This window comes from Amphiprion ocellaris, chromosome 1 (assembly GCF_022539595.1).
Source record: "Amphiprion ocellaris isolate individual 3 ecotype Okinawa chromosome 1, ASM2253959v1, whole genome shotgun sequence".
Taxonomy (NCBI): Eukaryota; Metazoa; Chordata; class Actinopteri; family Pomacentridae; genus Amphiprion; species Amphiprion ocellaris.
The window spans coordinates 4946896-4964583 of record NC_072766.1 but is presented as its reverse complement, the minus strand read 5'-3'; the positions used below and the strand labels follow the sequence as shown (position 1 = coordinate 4964583).

The 17688-nt window shown below is 37.9% G+C and overlaps 1 protein-coding gene and 1 long non-coding RNA gene across 3 annotated transcripts; both read right to left on the bottom strand.

The window, feature by feature from the left end:
• LOC129349502 (uncharacterized) lies at positions 1-2602 on the bottom strand. 2 transcript variants are annotated; one of them, XR_008602536.1, is made up of 3 exons: positions 2206-2602; positions 1429-1587; positions 1-495 (listed from the first exon to the last, which is right to left on the bottom strand). It is a non-coding gene; the product is annotated as an uncharacterized LOC129349502 (long non-coding RNA). The 2 variants fall into 2 exon arrangements; XR_008602532.1 differs by lacking the exon at positions 2206-2602 and having other exon boundaries at positions 1429-2180.
• An 8229-nt stretch (positions 2603-10831) lies between these two features.
• Positions 10832-16157, bottom strand: mnx2b (motor neuron and pancreas homeobox 2b). The gene is made up of 3 exons (XM_023264698.3): positions 15219-16157; positions 13977-14137; positions 10832-12444 (listed from the first exon to the last, which is right to left on the bottom strand). The coding sequence occupies exons 1-3, from the start codon at positions 15649-15651 to the stop codon at positions 12028-12030; spliced, it is 1011 nt and encodes a 336-aa protein (XP_023120466.2). The 5' UTR covers positions 15652-16157; the 3' UTR covers positions 10832-12027.
• Between the last annotated feature and the right edge of the window lie 1531 nt (positions 16158-17688).

The following is a 17688-nucleotide window of genomic DNA, read 5'->3' as shown; positions in this document are numbered from 1 at the left end:
CCATTTTTAAATTTATTTATTACCGTAAATCAGTAAAAAATAAAATACTGACAATCAGTAAATCAGTCAGCCCACAATTACTACAATTCTACAATGTATGTCTCTTTCCTTTGACTTGTTATTTGTACAATATACGATGTATATGATGGTGTTTTTTCATAGCAAAGGCTATACTATGATGTTTTCTAAGAGACATACGATGCTACTCTGGTTGTTCTGGCCCTGCACTCCTCCTCTGTTGTTTTCTGGATTGTACTCAGCTGCATGCCTTCGTCCACCAGGCCTCCGTTGACTCGTCCCGCCTGCCGTCTCTGGAGCTGAAGCTGGATTGGAACAGACCAAAGTACAGTCCAATCACGATGCCAGCTGCCTCTCAAAAGGCTCCTTCATCTGGCAGGTGGCAGCACTTCTTCTGAAGGGAAGCTGAGCTGGTCCAGCAGAACTTTGGAGATGTGTTCCAGTGGTTGGTGGATGTGTGGGGAGATAGAGAGGGACCTTTGAATTGTTCAGAAAGGAAAACAGGGAACCCATTGGTCGTTTTAGTTTAGGGTGCTACTGCGGTGTGTTTTTGGGTTTTAAGAGGTGAACAGAAAGAGTTTTTTTTCGTATTGATTATCTTTTACTTTGTTCCTGGTTGGAATGCCCATCAATGTCAACATGAAGTTCAATTTTAGTTCTGTTGATTTATTTTATTTTACTAACACCCATTTGTTTTTAACCCCCTCACATGTTGTGTTGTTGTAAACTTACTCTTTCAAATAAATTCTCATCTAACCCTCTGGAAACCAGCGTTTGGACTGTTTTTGTGTTGCTCCTCACCTACTGACAGCTGTGGACTAAAGGCTATACTGTGACATTTTTAGAGCGACATGCTACACTATGATGTTTGTTGGGCGACACGCTATACTATAGGCTTTTTTAATTGACATATTACTGTGACTTTTTTTGTTTTTGTTTTTTTGTTTTTTTAACAACATATAAGAATTCGAACAGTTTTAAAAGTTACTATACTTTTACTTGTGCAATGAAATTATTATTCTATGGCATTTTTTAGATGACATTATACGCTGATGTTTTCTTGAATTACATACTATTTTGACAATATACTGCACTATGACATTTTTTGAACCACATATCATACATGACAATTTTAGGCAACATCCTATCATTTTGCGCTTTTTGAACCACATAATAATCTATGTTTTGGGTTTTTTTCTTGCCAACATGCTGTACTATGAACTACAGGCCATACTATGTTATTCTTGAGTAAAGCATACTATACTTTGACATTTTCTGAACTACATCCTATACTATAGCGTTATACACAGAGTGCTTTGGTTACATGTTGATTTATAATCTAGATTTTTTTCTGTTTTGTTTTTTGACGGGATTACCACAGACCTGACTGTGAACACCGTCGACACCCACCTCAGGGAGACGCTGCCTAAGATCTCAAGGCTGATTGGTCGTGGTCTTTCTGGCACGTACTCTTCCAAGATGAGCCGGGAAGTTTAACACTGATGGAATGACACCAGGTCTAAGCCGACAAACTTCCAATTCCTCCTCAACCCATAGTCTCTGGGAAACCTACATGGAGTAAGAAAAGTAGACAGACAAGTAAATAAGTCTGTACACAACATATTAAAAAGAAATCCTGCTAATAAATTAAGTACAAAGAACCGAATTCGCCAATATACTGTAGACCACAGCTATTTAATTTGATAAGTATAACCTTGTTTAGTAACATTTCAATTATTTGAGAGCAGTCCTAAAGAATTGCCTGTAATCCCAATCATAAAATGGGTTTGGAGGAAGAACATAGATGGTAATCTGGATATACATGAGTTAGGCTTTATAACTACTATTGGTAGTATTGGTGGTAGTAATAGCAATGTGACTAGTACTAGTAGTACATTAACTGCTGCTGATACTGGCACTGCTACTACAACTTGGAATACTATTACAAATGCTGATACTACTTCTACGACTCTAACAGCTGTTTATACTACTACTGCTGCTTGTACTTTTAGTATTACTACTACTGCTTGTACAACTATACTACAGCTACTATTAATCGTCTGGTATTTGGTTGTCAAGCTGCTAGCTCGCCTTAGCGTTTTGCTAGTGGCTAACTAGTTAGTTCTCATAGACTAGAAGCTCTCAACAAGATTTCATAATGAAAAAAGGGCCAAAAACTATTCTTACCTATGAAAAGTCATTCCAAGTTTCCTTGTCTCAATCGTACGACGTAGTGTCTAACTGTATGCAGCACAGTGAGCCGGCATACTTGTTGTTTCCGTTTTCACGCTGTCTACATCAACGGAATGCACTGAAACTTTGCCCCCACTAGCTTAGCCTCGCAGTAGCACGCAGCTCAAAGGGGCGTGTCCTATCTACTCATTCATATCTATGAGAACAACGGTAGCTGCACATAAGGACGTCTGACGTAGATTAGCTGCGTAAATACCATTATATACAGTCTATGGTAAATACGTATGTGAATCGCATCATTGGCTGCAGCAGCCAGTCACTGATCACTCACTGACTCACATTGAAAAATAGCACAGAATGAATTGTTACGTGTTTATTTTATTTACAATTTAGGTTGGACTTTTTTTTTTGTGCGCAGCAGATTTTCTGTGCGCGGAGACCGTGTCAGCAGGGCGCAATTGCGCACGCGCGCAGCTTAGAGGGAACAGTGGTCACAGGTCAAACTTCAATCAAACCTTATTTATATCGCACTTTTAATACAGTTAAAATGCAACAAAAGTGCTTTACAACATTTAAAAATATTAAAAACAAGAAAACCCATCCCTCCCTCCCTCCATATATACATATATGCACACAACTACACATGCACACACACACACGCACACAGGTATCTGGAACTGAATGATAGTATTTTATTTTTAAAAAGACAAAACAACAAAAACAAGACAAAATACTACAAAAATGAGACGTAAAATGACAAAAACGAGACACAAAATGACAAAAACGAGAAACAAAACAACGATTAAAGCAAAACACAAAATGACAAAAAATAAGACAAAAACCGCAAGTGAGACAAAAAGGAAACACAAAATGACAAAAACATGAAATAAACGACAAAAGTCAGACAAAAAAAGACAAAAAACAACAAAAGCAAGACAAAATATTACAAAAACTGAGACACAAAACGAACAATGAGCAATATCATATTTTACTTGATGATCAAAACAACTTTTCGGGGTCTAGAAATTATTTTGAATTTATAATTTTACAAACTTACAATCTGCAGTTCATGTCTTTGTAATTTCTGCACTTTCATCCGTCGGGCCAGATTTGACCTTCTGACAGACCCGCTCTTGGCCTGCGGGCCACATGTTTCACACCCCTGGCATAGAGCAAAGCAAAGGTAAGGCATAATAACAATAATAATGACAAAAATAACAATGATTATAAGGCTATACACAGGTACTACTACACACCAGTTAAGCTTCATAAGATGGGATTAATGAGGGACAATATATGTTGGAAATGTATGAATGCCACAGATTGCTGTCTTCTTCTTTTATGGGATTATCCTCTGGCCTTCCCTTTTTGGCAACAAGTCATTTAAAGCATTGGAGAGTGGTTAACCACACCATTACCAGAGTCTCCACAGTTATGTCTAATTGGAGACAGATCTCTGCTACCACCAGGGGTATCTACAGCAGAGTCTGCCCTGGCACTAGCTGGGTTTATCACTGCAGTAAGAATTATTCTAAGACGCTGAAAGAGTCAAGTAAGACCCAGTTTTACAGACTGGCTGAAGTTAATGACAGATACAGCCTCTTTTGAAGAGCTTATTGCAAGATTAAATGACGATAGGGGTAAATTCCACCAAGTTTGGTCTCACTTCCTACATTTTATTCAATATAAACTGACTACAAAATATGAAAATACAACTCACAAAATACAAACTCCAGTTATCTCCATTTAAATTAGGATAAACCTGGGGTTAGGACTTGTTAAACATTTCTGTTCAACAGTAAAGCTGTGGATGCACTTTTGACCCTCAGTGAACTCAAAGATTTGCATTCATACCTGCAACAGGATTCCAAATGGCCTTTCGCTGCACTGTACCAAAAAATAAGTAATTTTTTGGGTCATTTACATTAGAGGAAGTTTCATAAAAAGTCAGAAGCTGATAAAAGCTGCAGGAATATTCCAGAATTTCACAATACATCCATTTGTCTGTGTTTTTGTTTGTGTGTTTGAAGCTTCACAGTTCAACTCTGCTGCAAAAATAACAAATATGTGTTCAGGTGAAGTGTCTTCTTTGGTTTGGCCACAAGAGGGCACAAATAAACCGCGTTTGTTCACACACCTGCTCAATAAATGTCTGTTTTTTCCATCCAGAATGTTTCTGGTGCAAGATAATAGTTTAACATTTTGGATCTTTATGTTTTCTTTAAAGGTTATGATGATAAAGTTCAATGGCAGAAGGATGAGTGAAATTAGTGTGCAGAGCTGCTCAGATAAAGTTGATATTGACACATTTTACTCCCAATTACGAAGTGAAAAAGTGAATATTGTCCTTCAAATGATGAGGCCTATCTGATAATATGCTGCATTATTATTAACTGTTATCATAAAACCCCATAAATCAAACATTTCTGTAAATATGTCAGGTCTTCAGCACTTTCTTTTTCTGCATTAAAAAAAAATTCTGACAAAAACTGATTTAACTCTTGGGTTTTTGCAGGACTTTTTGTAACATAGTTGACATAAGTTGACATTTCTGCAGATTTCAGGCCTAAAATCAACATGGCCAAGTATAATTTTTATTTTATAATTATATTTTTTTATTCGGATGGTTATGAATTTGTAAAGACATGATCATAACGAACATAAAAACTTTTTTTTTAACTTTTAATAAAAATATATACAAAATATATATGCCATGAACTTCAAAAATCCCTCAATTATATTTTGGCCCCCTTTAATAAAGCGACCCAGACCGGAGAGTTTTCTTTTGTTTCATGCAGTTTACATCTTTTTCTTTCTTTCTTTCTTTCTTCCAATCAGCATGAATTGAAGGTTACACTGGACACCAAAGAAGAGCCTATATTCTCACTATAATTGGTAAAACACCTGTAACATTTCCTGCCACAATAAATGACGCTCATGAATTCACGCCTTTTCAATAAACTTAACTGGCAAAAAACCTGCGCCTTTTCATGCTTTGGAACAGCGTTTTAAGTCGGACAGATGTGAATTTATGGGGCCCCGTCGCTCACTGCCTTACTTGTCCATTAGTTAAGTGACAGGACAGGGCCCTTGGAAACCTGCAGCAGTACGTGTGATTACGTTAAAAGATCGCACAATCTGTTCATATTTACGTAATGAGCACGACATTTTGCTGATTGATTAAACTACAGGGTGTAAATATTTTAAGGGGCCCCTGATTTATCATCCAACAAAGCAAAAAGAGGCCGATTTATTTGTCTAACTATGAAAATGGGCCTTTCTGGTAACCGCTCTGTGTTGCAGGGGCCGGTCTGACATCTCAGGGGTGACTTGAGTGATTCAATGGACAGTGAAGCGTTTTTATAGAAAGACACAAGCTCTCTGCGCGTTATTGGTTCAAAAAAACAAAGAGGCAGGAGGGCCGTCAGCACTTTTTGTCGCAGGAAACTGACAGCATTATCAGCAATAATTTACGCGGGGATTTTTTAATCAACATGACTGGTGTATTCAGATTAAATTAGAAGAGAAACGGAATCAATGACCTCCATATATTGCTCCGCTGCCTTATCAATTAGCTGTGATTTTTGTACTGTGTCAGAGGGGCCTTTGTCATAAAAAACGAGCCAAATGGCATCCGTCATGCAGCTGACAAGTCACACAACTAAATGAGCTCCTATCGATTGGCATGATTTTTCATCAGCCAAATTAAAAGTTGCAGTTTGATCGAGGTTTCACTCTTCGAGCTCGTTATGTATTCTATTCGCTCCTATTAAATCAAGGCGAAAAAGTTCTCCCTCCGTGGAGTTATTGGAGTGAACCGCTGGGGTTCATGTGGTGCACCCTGCAGGTTCATTAATGCTGCCAATTAGTGACAGGCTTGCTTAAAGCTGCAGCTGTCACTCCCATAAAAACAGAACGTCATGTGGATCTTCGTTTCATCTTCCTTTTGCTGCTCTGACACAGATTTGTTCCTTATTTAAACAAAGATTTAAAGACATTTTTTAGTGATACATCACATTATTGCTGTATTTTCATTGCTGTGCCCAACATGGTGCCATAACATCCATCAAATATTTTAAAACTGTGACCCAATATTGAGGCAATAGAGATGAAAATGTATTGGGTCAATATATAATCGAGGGATTTTTGAAGTCCATGGGATATAACTTGAATACATTTTTATTAAAAGTAAAAAAAAAAAAAAAATCTGATGTTTTTATGTTCTTTATGATCATGTCTTCACAAATTCCGTAATTATTTATAATTGAAACAATCATTTATTAATAAAAAATGACTGGATATCACTAAAATATCAACTAAATAAACGTCTAAATTTAATAACAACCACCTTCTAATTAGCTAAACAATAATAAAATGAGATTATTCAAAACTTTTATTAAGTTGAGATAATCATGACAGATATTTCTTTTTTAGCAATATATTAAATGGAAAATAACAAATTGCATCCGTGTCCCAGAAATCACTTTCAACTAAGTTCCCCATTACAAAAACACCTCTCAAGGAAGTGTGTTAATTCCAGATCACATGACCTGCTCCACGTGATGTCATTTCCTCCTGAAGAAAAGACTGGCCAGACTCCAAGGCTTTCTGACTCATTTAATATAAAGTAGTGTGTGAGTCAAGTGTGGATTTATGGCATGTCAACAGGTTTACTACAATATCTTTAGAAATAACTTTCAATTTCAGTTTTCCTCAATTGTCTATATAATATTTAGAAGAATCTTTCTGTAAAAATGCCATGTGGTGTTTGGTTATAGGCGGCCATGTTGATTTAGTCCTGAAAACAGCAAAAATGTCAACTATGATACCTGTTAACTATGTTTCAAAAAGTCCTGCAATTATATATTGACCCTCTTATGGTGTGTCTGTAGGGCACTAACAGCTCACCTGACAATATTTATCTCTTGTCTCAAACTGCTGTGATGGCTACACACAGACATTGAGACCTTGTTAGATCAATACTAGGGAAACACAGTGTTTGGTGGCTGCCATCCAACTAAAACACACAAGACATATTGGAAATATCTTTGTTGTTGTGCACAAATTAACTTGATCTGACTTCAGGATGCAAAAATCATAAAATATAACACAAATATATGGTGATGATTTAGCAAAATATGAATCTAATGTAACAATTAGTCTGCAATTTAAAGATAGATAGATAGATAGATAGATAGATAGATAGATAGATAGATAGATAGATAGATAGATAGATAGATAGATAGATAGATAGATAGATAGATAGATAGATAGATAGATAGATAGATAGATAGATAGATAGATAGATAGATAGATAGATACTTCATTAATCCCAAGGGAAATCCAAGTGTTCAGCAGCTTACATACAACAACATAAAAAACAAAAAGAAGACAAGACACTAAGGTTAGTAGCACTAACATTAAAGTTAGTTAGTATATACTCTGAAAAATTTGTTGTACAATACTATAACAAACACGTCTAATTTCAAAATCTATAGAAATACTAAGTGTAATTAAAATTCAATATACAATATTTACACATTTTAAGGCACCATGATTTAAAGTAAATTCAAGTGATTTAAAGTGACTTTGACAGGCAGTAGGAAAACAGTTGTATTAAACTACCAAAGGTGCATAGCAAAATCCTTGTATTTGCTCAAACCTACCGATAACAGACCAATCAACTGCTAAATGTCTTCTAATGCAGTATGGATGCCTCATAAAAGGCTTTTATAAAAAGCTTAAGATGTGCATGAAAAAGTATATTGTCATATTATTCTTGTTTTGTATCTGTTTAATTGTAAAATGTCAGAAATCAAGCATAGACAACCCATTAGAAATATCTAAATCTGTAAATCTTATCTTACTGTGAATTGACAGTCAGTTTCTAACATCCATGATAAGATTTGGACATCAACTGTTTAGCGAGTCTTTCTTTATTGCAAAAAGAAAAGAAATCATTTCTGGAAAAGAAGACAATCTGAATATATATTAACTTGAAACTCTCCTCAGCTTCAGCTTTTTGCCTGTAGCCACAACAAAGTGTTCACTAAAAGTCCCATCAGCGTTTAAAGGCGCTGCAGATCACTGGAACCAGAGTCTGTCCAGCCAGTTAAGACTGCATTTAATCACTATATAAATATGTGACTGTGGTCTGAGAGGGGGCTAAATGACGGTGCACTGCATGTCCTCCAATATGCTCCTCAATCACAGCCCTTACATGGGGGCCAATAAAACGCCCCGCTGCAGCTGCACACACTCATCACGCCGCTGCTCTTGGAAATTAAAATGGGCCTGTGTGACCACTCACCATCAGGCTTTTGATTGCTTTACTTCCTATTCATTAACTTAATTATTTGGCTATCAGTAAACCCCACCAAGTAATTAATATCTGAGAGCCCCTGTCATAAATTCAAACTGAGAATTACTTGTGCTTTGCTTCACTTCCAGAGACTCCTTACAGCCCCTTACTAATAGGGAGGAGTCGACGGAGATGTTAACACACACAAACCATTTTTATTCTATTAATTAGGCCTGTTAATAAAACCGTGGACTGTTTTCCCATAAGTGGGATTTCCAAATACGTTTGTGGTGCTTCTTTCTTAACTCTCAAAGTTCTGCAGTGATGCTCACAACTTTGGTCCACACGAAACATCTCAGCAGCTATTCTCATAAACTTTGGTTCATGCTCCCTTCAGGATGAATTGTAATCTTGTTTGTGATTTCTTGACTCTTAATTCAGCTCAGTTTCTTATTTATGACCATATTACAGCAAAACAAATTACATCCCGTTCAGCCTCTGCAGTGCTTTGTGTTCAGAGCTCATTAGAACATGCTAACACACTGGTGAATATGGTACATTTTATACCTGCTAAATGTCAGCATGTTAGCAGGGTGACTTTAGCATCTAGCTCAAAGCACTTCTCTTCATTAGAACAGCTTCAGAGAGCCATGCACGGCCGGGGATTGTTAGTTTTTGTACAGATTTTCTACTTCATGAAGCTAAAACCCTGCAGTTACTGCAGATGTCACAACTTGCCTGCATATGTAGTCTCACTTAAGTCTCTCCATTTGTGATTTAGGATTTTTTTCCTCAACTTCTCCCTCCAGATCTGAAATATTTTTAGGCTTTTAGGAACACACAGCATGTTCAAATGCTGCTCCTTTGGTGATTCTGGCCAAGAGTTAAATTTGTACTTTATCAGTCCACAGCACTTTGTTTACAGAATGACTATATATCTTAACTCTTCCATATAGACCCTGTTTTGTGCATTTAAGCTATGCAGTGGAACAACTCAACCTTCCTGCAGCATCTTTTGCTCTTATATACACTGTAAAACATGTTTGTAAATTTTATGGTGAAAAATTGTCAAGCCATGACAGTAAAAATCTGTAAACTCTAAAACAGTTCACACTACCAGTCAAAAGTTTGGAGACACTTTCTTATTCATTTGAATATGAACGTGTCTCCAAACTTTTGATTGTTAGTGTATATAACTCTGAATCACCGTAAGTGATAAGGAGAAAATTTTGCTTTTTTTTTTCCTCAAAATGAAAACCAGTTTTCAGTCGTGCTGATAATGGAAACATGCTGTAATATTTCTAACTAGTAATGTGGCGACTTTTTGCATTTTTCATGTCGAATTGCTGTAACTGCAGCTGTAAGTGTAAGTTCTGCATGTATGTCATTGCTAAAAATACACACATTAAATGTTAAATGCTTTTTTTTTTTACACTGTAGATGGTTTGCTTTGCGGATGTGCAGCTTTAGCTGAAACTTTTCTAGGTCTTCCGTGTTTTATTGTCTTTCACAGATTCCTGTACTACTGTAAACTTTTAGCTTCAGTGCTTTATTGTCAGCAGCTAGCTTCAATTTCAGATCCTTATTGAGTTGTTAAAGGAGCCCAGGTTTGTTTTCTGAACCACAAGGTGATCTAACCTTTTGACCTTTGGTTCAACTGAGGCCTTAATGAAGTATGCACATGTTACAACCAGCGATTTCTTTTATTTGTAAATTAAATTTTCTGTTTTTTAAGATAATGAAAAAAGTAACATGAAATGCTAGTTTTTAATTTCGTCTTTCCATGATTTTTTCTTGTGAATTAGGCTTTAATGCGACATACTAAATAGGAATGCTGATCAAAAAACTCATTTAGTTTTCTTCTTTGTTGTCATTTTTTTATTTCACAATTACACCACAAACAAATTTGAGATAAATACACGTGTGATTCATCTTTGCAATCATTCAAATAAATTAATTCATTTACATGTAAGAATAAGTTCAGAAACATTATTGAGAACAACAACAAAAAAAGACATCAGTATTCACATAAAATGCACAAAAGTAAATGCAATAAATGAGATGTTCTGCAAAGTACTGGCCTGAAAACATCCAGAAGAGTAGATGCTTCTTTGCTTTTATTCAGCAACAACACCACACAGCTCGGTTAACTTTGTGATGCAGCGTTCATCCTAAAGCTGTCTAAGATCATGACGGTTCACTTCACATCCTTCATTTGTGGAAATGTGTGTTCGCTGGGTGGAGCTGGAGCTGTCAGCAGATGGAGCAAACACAAGGTTAGCAGAAGGTGACGGCAAGATACTCGTGAAAACAGCTAAATTCAGGGAGGAAGTGAGCATCTTTTTATTTCTTTTTTCAGCATGCTACAAAATGCACAGTACAGAGATGATTTTATTCACAGATAGTTTAAACATCATATGTGTCACAATCCTGTAAGTCAGGGGTGTCAAACAGGCGGCCTGTGGGCCAAAACTGGCCCTCCAGAGGGTCCAATTCGTCCCGCAGGACGACTTTGTAAAGGGTGAAAATCACAGAGAAGACATTAACTGCAATGTGTAAATTTGTAAAACTATAAATTTAAAAAAATGTAGACCATGACAAGTTGCTTTGATGATAAATTAAAATATGATATTGCCCACTGTTCTTTTGTCTTGTCTTGTTTTTGTTGTTTTTTGTCATCTGACTTTAATTGTTTGTCTCACGTTTTAGTCGTTTTGTTTCTCATTTTTGTCATTTTGTGTTTTCTTTTTGTCTCGCTTGTGTTTTTTTGTCTCATGGTTGTCATTTTGTGTTTTGCTTTATTCATTGTTTTGTGTTTTTGCTGTTTTGTTTCACGCTTTTGCCATTTTTATCTCATTTGTTCATTTTTTTGTCACCTTGTAAATTTTTTGTCTCATTGTTGCAATTTTGTTTCTCACTGTTGTCATTTTGTGTATCACTTTTGCAATATTTTGTCTTGTTTCTGTTGTTTAATGTCTTTTTTTAAAAAAGAAAAATACTATATCATTCAGTTCCAGACTAAATGTTGACTGTGACTAAATGTGTAGGTTGTGATCTGTAAGTTGTAATGTGTAAATGATAAACTGAGGCATAATGTTTTTGAAATTGAATTAATTTTTCTTCAGAAATTTCAAGTTGTTCATAATGTTTAGTAAAAAGATAGTTCCATAAATATGAATATTTTTAGGATGTACTTTTCTTCACTAAAACAAAGGGAAATATTTTAAGTTATTATTATTTATAGGTTATTAGGCTGTGATTTTACTGGTCCGGCTCATTTGAGATCAAATTGGGCTGAATGTGGAACCTGAACTAAGATGAGTTTGACACCCCTGCTGTGTTTGTGTCTGCTTATTAGTGATCCCAACAAATGTCCAGATGGGAAAAACATTCACAGAACAAACCAGACAAAGATCTGTAGGTTTGGAAACTGCCTTCTCTAGTGACCACAAACACTTTCCTGGTGGGATGTCTCTGGAACACTCAGGAAATCAGTGTTCTCTGGGTGTTTTTTTTCACAGTCCTGCTCCAATCTTCCTGTCCCCTCCGCCCACTTGCACTCCCTCCAGCTCATCATCAGAGAAAGGGCTGTGGGGATTGTAGCCCACATCGTTGCTGTGCTTCAAGAAGTCCGTGGATCGCGGCATCCCAACTCTGTTGCCCATAGCAACTGGAAAACCGTGCTGGGCTTCCTCCTCTTCTTCTTCCTCCTCGTCCTCCTCCTCTTCTTCCTCCTCCTCTCCATCCTCCAAGCCCAGATCCATCCCTCTGTCGTCCGGAGTCGTGGCTCGTCTGCTCTCCGATTTGTCGGTGGCTGTTTTTCCTCCGCTGCGTAGTCGCTCCGTCTCAGACTGGCTGGAGGCCGTTGCCTGCTCCTTCGCCTTCCGGCTGCGTTTCCACTTCATCCTACGATTTTGGAACCAGATCTTGACCTGCAGAGAAATGGCAGAAGAAAGAAAATGTCACATTTAGGAAGAATATAGTCCAGAGTTTGTCCATCCAGATGGAAATCCCTCTCACCCACTGCATGTGGCTGTGGGGGCTTTAAGCAGCAGACTGAGACATCCTCCCTCCCGCAGGTCATTCATTCCTTCTGCTGTAAGACTTCACAACATCTGCATCACTGACTGATGTTCACATAAACTGGACTTGTACCAGGTCATCATCTCAAACCATCATCAAATCTGCACAACTATTTTATACACTTTTACAGTTACATTTATTCTACTTTATGTTGCTGTCGTTTATAGTGTAGTAATACTGTATTGGTTCATTTTCATTTTTGCATATACTGTACATATTATTATTATGATTTTTACTATACATATGTTTAGTGCTGCTGTGAAAGACGTTGTTGCTGTAAGAATGGAAATTTCCCCTGACGTGGGAAGCAATAAATGATTATCTTATCTTATCTTAAACATATTTTGCTATTGCTGTTGTCATTTTAGCTATTGAGCACAATTTAATTCTAAAAACTGACAGTAATTTTTAATTTCTAAATAGTTTCTCTCCATGTTTCTCAGTCTCGGAAGTTACATCCTCTTCTCTTTTTTATTAGCTGAGTCAAATCTGCCTCAAATAAAAATGCAGAACTTCACAACTACACAACTCAGAGAGTAAATAATAATAATGCATAAAATAAGGATCTTTTCGGATGACTGCTCATGCACTGTCTACCTGAGGCATCAACAAAAGCAATACAATATAAGAATTCTTTGGTTTGTGCTGTTTCCTATGTTCTAATTCATTAACACTAGCAGATTCATGAAGGAACATATAATGGAAACAAAAGCACAAACCATTAGAATCTTACACATATAAATATATGGAGATGATTTAACAATACACACATGCAAAATAGTTGCAGATATGCACAATAATGAAGCAACATTATGAATCCTGTTTGTTAAAATCATACACAAAACTATATTTCTGCATGTCACTCAAAATTTGTTGAACAAATTTGTTGTTTTCAACCCCACGCAAAGGCACTGTATTGTAATTTCATGGTTATTTGATGCATTTGTCCTTGTTATTTCCAAGGTTTTATACTTCTATTGGTTTGTTTTATTCAAAGTTTTTACATGACTGTATTAGATATGTTTGCAATTTTATAACCTACTCTTTTTTCATGGTGATTTTGAGGGATATTTTCAGTTATTTGTCTTGTATTTTTATGTTATTGCTGCGTATTGGCAAAAACACTCATTCAAGAGAGGCTTTCTGGGTTAAATAAAAGGCATAAAAAGGCTAAAATGTCTGGAGTTTCTGGGAGTTGCTCACCAAAGCTTGTTAAAATGCAGTTCAATCACATGAATACACTCTGTTGATAGTGAATGAGAGCTGCTGCAGCCAGTGTCAGAGATGACACTTGAGAAAAGTGTCTTTCAGGTCAGTTAAACGTGGATTAAACATTATATTAAGAGGAGCTGCACTGTCTCAGGACCCATCTCCATCTTACCTGTGTCTCCGTCAGCATGAGCGAGGTGGCCACTTCAAATCGTTTGGGTCTGGAGAGGTATTTGTTCAGTTTGAACTGGTTCTCCAGCTCCAGGAGCTGCTGGCTGGTGAAGGCGGTGCGGGGCCTCCGGCATTTCCCCAACAGGCCAGACTGAGGGCCAGCTGGAGGCGGAAAAGCAGAATTATCAGTCTGTTTCTTAGTTATTTCATGACAACTTGCTTCCTATCGGATAGCAGCCTAAAGAGCTTCATGGATCTATAGGTTCATGGAGGAGGTTTGGGTTTATGGCATTTTTTTGTAACATTTGGATTCATTTAAAGTCCTAAACAAGCCTGGACTGCTACAAGTCTTATTTATAGAAATCCAAGGACATGAGAAGTTCAATGTAATGTTGTGGGAGGGAACAGGCGCACATATGCCGGCACTCTGTGGCCATCATTAACTATAATAGCTTTACTCCAGTTTATTGTTGACTGGGGGGACACGGCAGAAGCGGACGCAGAGGCCATAAAAACACAGGCATGCCATTAACTTAATGAAAATTCAATGAAGGCTTTTGGGATTTTATTGATGAACTACAGAACGTTTTAGGTGTTTGTTTATAGTTTCTTCGTCACACAAAGACAATTTTCATCGGGTTGGCGTTTATAGAGAAATAAATGGGCCAAAATTAAAATATGACACAGAGATAAGCAGTAAATCCGAGGCCGGTGGACTGGAAGGGACGATGCATGGCTGTTAGCGAGGAGACAAACTACAACCAGTATGTAGATCTGAGACTTCACCTTGATTAAAATATGGCACAAAGCATTGCTCGGAAAAAACGCGTTGTAAATTATGGTGGCTTGATTTAGGAGAGACATAAAAGAATGAAGAATATACAGACAGTGGCTGTTTGGGTCCGATTTTCATAAATATTTTTTATTCTAAAACTCTGAAACATATTCGAAGATAATTATATAGTAAGATTTGTTAGTTAGATATGTCATTTGAATATTAAATCAGTGATATTTCTTTGGTTATTCCCGGAAAAACATAAAGAAAACAAATAAGCAATAAATAAACAAAGACCCATAAACATGTAATCAATTAAGTCGCGTATATAATAATAATAACAATAACAATAACAATAATAATAATGATATGGAGAATATCTGTGTTTTTGTTGTAAATTCTTTCAGTATGACATTTGAACTTCGTATATTTTGCACATATAAAATACATATATTTTATCATACTTACAGCTGTAATCTGGCAGTCGTGGCATCATGATCCCGGCGCGGATCCAGTGCTCCAGGGGCAGAGATCCAGCCATGGCAGCCGCCTTCAGGTGCTCCGGGTAGGTCTGCGTTAGCTGCGTAAAACCGGTGTAGGCGAACGCGGGGTGCTGCCCACCCAGCGCAGATAGCGGGTACATGGGCGCAGGGTACATGCCGGGAATCGCCCCCTGAGGCAGCGAAGCGAGTCCCGGATGGGTGAGATTCAGGACACTCGGTTTGGGGATTAGTCCGGTCTGGAGTTGAACGGCCCGCGGAGACGGGGTGTCCGCACGGCGGCAGGAGACCGGGCTGCCCGCGGGGCTGTCGCTGCTCAGACCCGGGGACAGGTCCCGGCCGCCCCGGTGGGTCTCGTCTGCGAGCAGGGCGTCAATTCTGAAGTTTTTTGATTTCTCCATGACGGTGGCTTCACCCAAAGGCGCGACACTGCAGAGTCGTGAAGGAATGAACGCGTGGCCGGTGCGCACCTGTGCCGTGCGTCAGAGCGCAGACAGCGGAGCCTCTTCGGTTACAAACTCATATGTTTTCCTTAAGTTTTTCGTTAAAAACCGACCTGGAAATGATCATGTGCGGTTCGAAAAGAAGCACTGACACATTACCAACTTCTATTAACGACTGTTATATCTAGAAAATATATACTTTTTTCTAGCAGTTTCTAAATTACTATCGTTGGCGTGTGCATTCCTGCGCCACTTTCTTTACATTCTCCTCATACATGTCACTCTGCACCATCACAAACCACGAAGGTGTGCGTCTCTCTCCATCAGCCGTCCTCCTCCACCCCTGAAGGCCGCTGTGAGCTGGGATTGGCTGAAGCCTGAGCTGCTCTGACGGGCCTCTAATCAGCTAATTACTCGCTCGTTTCTCCCCCCCAGAAAGCGCTCAGAGTGAGGTAATGTCCAACCCTTGTCCCGCCTGCAAACACCTTCAACTGCATCAAAGTGCGGAGGTACATTAGAAGATTGGACAATTGTATTTTCAGTATCTATCTTACTGCCAGCTCATCGCACTCAGCTACCTGCATCAAGCAAGAATTATACACCCAGCTTTGATTAGTTCATTATTAGAGCTTCAGGCATCCTCAAACACCTCCAGCACCAAAACACTGGCTGTTTTTCAGCAGTAATGTTATTGGATGCCTCTGATTGGAGGATGTTAATAAAATATGGTGACCAGTATTTAAATCGGTGATATTAATCACTCGACCCATTCTCATACCAAGGCCATACCAGTGCCATTAAATTTTACGATCAAGAATTGCACACAAACCGTATAAAAGTGTAATGACTTGGCAGAAGAGGCTATAAGTTAATTGGCCTCTTGCTTAATGCCAACTAATGTCGCTTAAAGACATGGGAAACGGAGGTGCATCAGCTTTAATTTTTCTCTTTTTTCAAATGTAACAAAAACAAAAACTTGTAGAAACAACATGCAACAATTAAATAAAACCGAATTTAATTGTGAGAAATTGGTTAAAATATGAATTTAGACAGCGTCTCCTGTCTGATTCTTTCACTCTAAACATCTTCAATTGAGAATTTTTGTCTTGACGGTGATTAAACTGAACTCCTGTCGACATTATTTTATATATAAGGCAGCATTTCAATCATAGATCTTAACAAAATATTGATTTTAACCCAGTCAACACCCAATAAACACATTTATCTGAAAATAAAAGCGCATTTAGTTGTACTTATCTTCAAATGGTGTTTATTTAGTAAATGCTGATTATAATTCTTGCAGGAAAACAGATTTCTGAACCTTTTATTTATTCATTATTTGCTTATCAAACACTGCAATATTAAGCTTAGGATGAAAATGTGAAATGTAAGTTAGAAATCTAAGAGTTTGGGGTATTTTTACGCAAAAATTGCAGCTACCCAGGTTCGGATATTTTACAGGTTTCTGAGGTATTACATGAAATACATTCGGGTTTGATCATTTTAAGTTCTTCAGCAGCAGTTTAAGACCTTTAAAAACAACCAGGGCGTCTGTCTTTGCTGTAGATGTGACATTACTCCAGTCTACAAGCTGCAAAACCCAAAAACAAAACGCATATTATCTTGGGAGATTGAGATCCCTTCTGCTGATAGGAATCCACCGCTTCTTTTGAAGACCCCATGATTTGTATTTGGCCACTGCTTGTGCAGAGAGCTTCTAGTTGACCTCCAGGAGCTCCAGCAGATCCGCCCATTCCTCCTCTCTCTCCTCCTCTCTGGCTCAGTGTCTCTCTTCCCTCAGCTCTCTATCAGGCAGATTACAGCCTGTCTCCTGATATGAAGGTAATTTGCTCCAAAGAAATCAGTGCAGCTTTCTGCCTCTTTTTTTCTCGACCTTTTCCCCTCTTCCCAAGCCTCGTTCCCTTCGCTTTTATGATTTGAAAGTAATTTAAATGGGGAGGCCACGGCTAAACCCGGGCCTGTTGACTGAGGCAC